This window comes from Fonticula alba (genome assembly GCF_000388065.1).
Source record: "Fonticula alba strain ATCC 38817 unplaced genomic scaffold supercont2.3, whole genome shotgun sequence".
Taxonomy (NCBI): Eukaryota; order Rotosphaerida; family Fonticulaceae; genus Fonticula; species Fonticula alba.
In genome coordinates, this window is record NW_009242973.1 from 56133 (window position 1) to 62558 (window position 6426).

Below are 6426 nucleotides of genomic sequence, written 5' to 3' on the forward strand. Positions count from 1 at the left end.
CCCCCCCCCCCCCTCCAATACACCGTGTCATACTTTGCCCCTGACGCGTGGACCGAGACCAAGCAGAAAGCCCCCCTCCCCTCGCTCCGCCTCCGCCGGAGGCCACAGCAGGGCCCAAGAGGCGCACACGGAAAAAACCCGACACAAGGGCAAGTATATTGCCCCCCCCCGACGCACATGCGCAGGAGGGGGCAGGAGGGGAAAAGCGGCCGCTTCGCAGCGAGAGGAAGGGCAAGATGCCGTACAAGGAGAATGATGGATGGTCTTCTACAAGGGAAACAGAGAGGAGGCATGAAGCCGGCAACAGAGAGAGAGAGAGAGAGAGGGGACAAAGCACAGGGATGCGCGCATGCCCGGTTTCAGCACCGCAGTCACATTGCCACCGGGGGTGGGGAGTCGGCACTGGCAGCCGGCGACGACCGGAAGGCGTCTCCATCCAGCGACAGGTCCAGGTCATCGCCGCCAACTCCGCCGCCGCCGCCGCTGGCGGCGCCCTCCTCTTCCCCGTCCATGGACGGCGACTGGTCCCAGGCGAACCCCTCGTCGGCCGGCGAGAAGGACACGCTCTCCGGCGACCGGTGAGACGAGGAGGCCGGCCCGGACGAAGCGGCGGCGGAGGACGACTCGCCGGCCGCATGGCGCGCCCGGCTCCCGGCCGCGGCCTTCCGCCGAAGGCGCGAGCTGGAAGGGAAAGCCCCGGGCTTGATGACCCGGTTCTTCTCCAGCGTGCTGACCACAAACTTGCGGACCTTCTTCTGGCAGCTCTCATTCCACTCGAGGCGCTTGCGCCGGTTGGACTTCTCCTTGTTGACGACCTCGTGCGTGATCTGTCCTCCGTGTGTATGTGTGTGTGTGTGTGAGAGAGAGATGGGGAGCCAGATGAAGAGAGAAGGACAAAGGAACCGGAAAAAAAAAGGGAAACGACAAGGACAGGCACTCGTGGCAAGGGAGAAGGCAGACCCCGCAGGAAAGGGGGGGGGGGGAGACACCCGCCAAAGAGACAGGACGACGCACCTTGCGCGCGAGGTGCTTGAACTTCTCGCGGTCCATCCGATCCCGGCAGCGGCTCATCAGCCGAATGACATAGTGCGACACCTGTGTCGGGAAAAAAAAAAAAACCCCAGCGGGGCAAACTCCTGTCAGCAATCCCTCGGCCAGTTCCGGCCCCAACGGGGGCCACGCCCAAAGGTGCGGGGCCCGAAAAAAAGGGGGGGGGAAAAGAAGAAGACAGAGACAGATCCAATGTGTGTACCTTCTGCAGGAAGACTCGAGTCGCCTTGTCATGGTCGTCGGCACCGGCCGGACGATAGTCGCCAGCTGGCGGCGGTGACTCCGGCAACGGGGCCGACGTGATGTAGGGGGTTCCGGTGGGGGCCGACTCAAAGCCACCGGCCTCCCCGGGGTAGGAGCTCGCCCCGGCCGGCGCTGCACCGGCCGAGTAGAGCCCCTGATAGGCGCCGGAGTGGGCCACATACTGCGAATGCTGATCGCCATGCGGACCATACGCCGGGGCAAAGGGCTTGGAGTACGGCTCGTTCGAGCCCGGGCCCGGGGCTGACCCGTGCATGCCGCCGAAAGAATCGCCCAACCTCGGTGCCGGATACTGCTGCGGCTGCTGCGGCTGCTGCTGCGGCTGATGATGAGAGTGGGAGTATGGGTGGTGGTGGTGGTGGTGGTGCTGCTGCTGCTGCTGCTGCTGGTGGTGGTGGTACTGCTGCTGGGAGGGGTGCATGTGCGGGTGCACATGGCCCGAGTTCATGCCGTCACGGTCCCACTCCCGGCGCTCCGGCCCCCCGGCTGGCGGGGGCTCGAAGAAGCCCCGGTCCCCGGCCGAAGGACCCGCATGGTGGTGCGGAAAGCCGCCGCCCGAGCGGCCACGCTCCCAGAAGTCCCGGGAGCCACGGTCGCGGTCGCGATCACGATCGCGCTCCCGAATGCGGTCGCGCTCGCGCTCGCGCTCGCGCGCCAGCCGCGACAGGCCCGCCCCACGGTCGCCCCCCAACGAGGGGCTCAGCTCCAAGTGACTGGAGGAGCTGTCGCCGGAGAAGAGCGAGAGGTTGCGGCCAAGCTCACGCTCGCGCTCCCTCTCGCGTTCGCGCTCGCGCTCGCGCTCACGCTCCTGCCGCAGGAGCTCCGACGCCGGGCCGCCAGGGACCGACACATCGGCCGCGGAGAAATCACCACCGCGCGTGCGGCTGCCCGGCGTGCCGGCCAACAGCGGCGAGATGGCCCCCCCGCCGACCACCGACGCAAGTGCCGGCGAGGAAAGCCCCCCCGCCGGGGGCGGAGGGGTGCTCGGCCCGCCCATGGCCCCGCTGCTGCCCTCGGCCGCCTCGCCACCGGCTCCCGACAAATGGTCCATGCTCGGCACCGGGCTGGTGAAGTCGTTGACCAGATCGGCCGCCTGGCGCAGCAGGGCCTCCACCTCGCGCAAGTCCGCGGCCGCCGGCCGGTCGGGCCCCGCCGTCCACCGGAGCAGGGCCGCCTCGATTTGGGACACGGCCGCCGTGCGTCGAGCCACCGGCAGCCGCCGGATGACGAAGGCCGCATCGCGCACCACCCCCGGCTCGCGCTGGGCAATGGCCGGGTGCTCCAGCAGCCGGGCCAACGGCGGCAGGCCCCCGCGTGCCAAAAACACCCGCAACAGGGACCGCGCTTGCGCAGCCTCCTGTCCCAGGGCCCCGGTGGCCGACAGCAGGGCCGCCCCCCCGGCGCCGACCATGGACGACGAGGCGGCCGGCCCGCCCAGGGTGTTGGCCGGCATGCGAGCCTCGCGGATGGTTGCCCGCAGCCGGGCCAGCGTCCGATGGGCCGCCACCACCAGCGCATAATCCGGCCCGGCGTTGCTCTCCGCGCGGTCCAGTTCCCGGGTCAGGCGCGACACGAGCTTCCGAACGTCCGACTCATTCTTCAACGGGAAGTCATACTGCCACCGGGAGGGGCGCCGCCGCGGGGCACAGGCAGGCAGGCAGGCGAGATGGGATTATTATCGCATCCCGGAAGGGGGCGGGGTGCACAGCAGGGAGCCGGCCAATGTGAGAAGGGGCGACGAGCCCAGCCCCAGAGGGGGGGGGGGGGAGGGGCAAGGGGCACAATGTGTACGCACCATGTCCGCGCGATCGGCGTCATTGTCAAAGTCCCCGTCCACGGCGTCGAGATCCGGCCCGGCATCCGGCCCGGTGTCGGACGGGCGCCGACCGGCGGCGTGCGGCACGCCCCCCCCGGCAGCCGGGCCGGCCGGATCCACCGGCGACTCGGCCCCGCCCAGGAGATCCAGATCGCTGGAGGGGGGGTGATTGTAGGCCGATGCCGAGTCAGGGAGTTGCGGCGACCCGGCCGCGGAGGCGGCCTGCGACTGGTCGGCCGAGTCGGCTGCGGCGCGTCGAGATGCGAGTCAGAGATCATGAGCGGGAGGGCGAGGGAGCAAGGTCAAAGAGGGAGGACAAGGGGCCGTGGGATCTGGGCCGCATGGCCGCCAGTGGCCATCACCACCAGCAGAAGTCCGCCGCCGGAGGGGAGGACGCAGCGAGTCCCAGCACCCTCTGCCGCCTTCGGCCTCCCTCCCCCCCCCCATCAAGCACGCACTCTTGCCCTTGCTGGCGGCGGCACCGATGACCCCGCGGCAGCTGGGCGTGCCACAGTGGCACACCTGCGCCCGGCCGTGGCGCTCCAGCTTATAGTCGAATGTGAGCTCCTCGCCGGGGGCAATGTTCTTGATGGCAAAGATCCCGATGCGAACGACCCTGCGCCCCGAGGAGGGGGCCCATTCCCAGGGGGCACCACAAAGGGGCCGGGCCCGGTGTCAGTCGAAAAAGCCGGACAGCGTGCGTGCGTGCGTGCGTGCGTGCGTGCGTGCGTGCGTGCGTGCGTGCGTGCGTGCGTGTGCCTGTAAAGGTGCCGTACCCGTGGACGTCCCACTTCTCGATGATGCAGTTCGGCTCGCAGCTGTGGTTGATGAAGCGCGACAGGGACCCGCGCCGGGTAGCGTCGATGATCTGGATGGAGGCATGGTGTCAGCAATCGGCCCCGGCCACGCAGCAGGTCCGGGACGCAAGCGCCAGGGAGGGGGGAGGCACAGGACATCCCCCCCCCCCCTCCCCCGAGGGAGGGAATGGAGGGATCCCCTTGTGCCTCGGGGTCGCCCTCCCCTCAGCCCCCCCCCGCCCCCGGAAAGAAGGACAGAAGCCGGCGCCAAGGCCACGCACCCGGTCCGAACTCAGGGACATGAAGTAAAAGTGCCGCCGGCCCTCCACGGCATAGGTGTTCATGCGCCGGGTGAATGCCTGTCTGGAGACCACCTCGCCGACATACTCCATGATGAGATCTCCACTGCAGGCCCATGGGGGGAGAGCACAGGGGAACCGACCGCGGGGCCCATGGCGCCGTATTGAATGCCGTGGCGGAGCGAGGTCAGTCAATGGGAAGGCCAGGCGCCGCTACCTCCCCCCTCGCACTCTCGCGGGCAGTCGCCGGCCAGCAGAGCCCCCGCCCCGAGCTGCGCCTCGCAAGAAGGAAAAAAAAACCCAGAAGAAATGTTCGCGGCACGCACGGCACCAGGCTCGAGAGGGTCCGCACACCGACGCCCTTCATCGGCGCGCGGAAGACTTCCACCTTCGAGGCGTACTCCCCGCGGTAGAGGCGCTGATTGAGGCAGTATTGCCCGGTGGGACAGAGCTTCGGCCAGCACTCCATCTGCACCGACCGGTTGAGGCAGCTGGACCCACAAGCGGCGTCGCGTGGGTCGCGGTCTGCACGGGTCACAAGGCGGCGCGGTCAGTGGCCGGGCCCCGGGGAGCGAAAGCGAGGGCCGAGGACAGGGAGGCGGAGGGGCACCCGGCGCCAGCGCCAGAAGCAGCAGCAGCAGCAGCAGCAGCAGCAGCAGCAGGAGGAGGAGGAGCAAAATGCGACAGAGTGCCACACGGCCGGCTGCGGCGCACCCGGATCGAAGGAGCAGAAGCAGGGAAAGGGCTCGCGCCGGTTCGGGCGGTCATCCTCATCCGGCTCCGTGAGGATGACGTTCTTCTTGATCTCCAGGAAGGAGAGCATGGCCTTGCGGATGACCTCCTGATCGTCCAGGGCGGCATCCGGGTCATCGGGGGCGGCACCCGGCTTGGCGTGGGGCACCGCCACCGCCGCCGGGGACGCCTCATCGGCAGGGGCCGGGGGGGATGGTTCCATCTGCGCGGCCGGCGCCGTCCAGCGCCAAGCCGCAATGCACCGGAGGCCAGGGAGTCAGTCGCGCAGGCCCATGGCAATGGCAGCAGCCGGGACAACGTACCAGCGGCTCGGTGGCGGACCCAGTCGGGGAGGAGGTGACGCCCGCGCGGTGGCCGGCTGCAGCAACGACAGCGGGCGGGGAGACAAGCAAGTCCGACACGGTGGCTGAGGGGCGGTGGTGGTGGTGGTGGTGGCGGCGGCGGCGGCGGCGGAGGGGGAGGAGCGCGGGCACAGACAAGACAGAAGGAAGATAAGGAAGGGGGAGGGGGAGAGAGGGTGCTGCCGTGGTGGCCGCTCACCCACAGACCACCAGGCCTCCACCTGACCGCCTGGCGGGGCCCCGGGCCTCCCCCCCTCCAGCCATCCGGCGCGGCCTCGCGGGAGGAAGCGGGGGCGTACCACAGATCGCCTCGGGCCGGCGCCCGCGCGACCAGGGGGGGGGGGAGGGGCGCCGGACGGATCTAGCCAGCCGCCCGCCGGGAAAATCAATTAAGGAGAGACTAGCATTGACGAGCGGCGCGACCCCATGCCCCGCCCCCGCCCCCGCCCCCGCCGCGTGCTGCCCAAGGCGGCCGGCGGGCAGCTTGGGCGCCTTTTCGAATAAGCCCGGGGCCGTTTTTTCCGCGCCAAGAGCGCCCGGCGTCAGCAGGGCGTTGGCGCGCGCGCGCGCGCACACTCGGCCCCGCCCTGCTGCTCCCGGCGTCGCTTGGGCCCGCGGCCGGTACCCGCCGCCCCCGGTGCGGAGCTTACCTGACCCTCGTGCGGGTGGCCGACGCTCGAAGAGGCCCAATAACCGCCATTGTACCAGCAAGCGCGTGCTTGACGACCCCCCCCGGCCGGCCCGCCGGAGCCGGGTGGTGCATTGGCGCCTGGGCGGGGGACTGGGCCGGGCGCGCAAAAAGGCGCGCACGGGTAGCACCGGGACCTGGTCCCGTGAATGCCACGTGCAGATCCGCTGTTAGGTTCCGTCTGACCTAACGCGCCAGCGTGTCGAGCCGCCGCCGCCGCCAGATCGCTCCCCCTCCGCCGTCCTCCTGGGGGGGGCCAGAGGGGGGGGGGGCCAGACTCGCCGCCCGGGGCACAGCCGCTGACGTGCGAACGTGCCCACGCGCGCTTTTTTTTCCGAGATCTGGCCGCGAGCTTGTTTTTTCGGCGATCTCCCCTGCCATGGCCCGGTGGGAGCCTCTTGGGCATGGATCCTCCACACCC

The 6426-nt window shown here is 70.0% G+C and overlaps 1 protein-coding gene across 2 annotated transcripts; it reads right to left on the reverse strand.

Moving 5' to 3' along the window:
- Positions 1 to 138: 138 nt before the first annotated feature.
- Positions 139 to 5411, reverse strand: H696_01829. 2 transcript variants are annotated; one of them, XM_009495730.1, is made up of 10 exons: positions 5279 to 5411; positions 4938 to 5178; positions 4550 to 4748; positions 4206 to 4329; positions 3904 to 3995; positions 3586 to 3743; positions 3107 to 3372; positions 1253 to 2926; positions 1015 to 1095; positions 139 to 827 (listed from the first exon to the last, which is right to left on the reverse strand). In XM_009495730.1, exons 2-10 carry the CDS (start codon positions 5176 to 5178, stop codon positions 372 to 374), a joined length of 3291 nt encoding a protein of 1096 aa, XP_009494005.1. In that variant the 5' UTR covers positions 5279 to 5411; the 3' UTR covers positions 139 to 371. The 2 variants fall into 2 exon arrangements, with proteins under 2 accessions (XP_009494005.1, XP_009494004.1); XM_009495729.1 differs by lacking the exon at positions 5279 to 5411 and having other exon boundaries at positions 4938 to 5240.
- Between the last annotated feature and the right edge of the window lie 1015 nt (positions 5412 to 6426).

What these genes read in the sequence shown, in the direction of transcription:
- H696_01829 (XM_009495730.1), bottom strand. Translation starts at nt 5,178, where the DNA reads ATGGAACCATCCCCCCCGGCCCCTGCCGATGAGGCGTCCCCGGCGGCG. An exon ending in TGTCCCTGAGTTCGGACCGG is followed by an intron (nt 3,996 to 4,205) that starts GTGCGTGGCCTT and finishes GCCTCCATCCAG; the next exon opens with ATCATCGACGCTACCCGGCG. An exon ending in GAGAAGTGGGACGTCCACGG is followed by an intron (nt 3,744 to 3,903) that starts GTACGGCACCTT and finishes CTCGGGGCGCAG; the next exon opens with GGTCGTTCGCATCGGGATCT.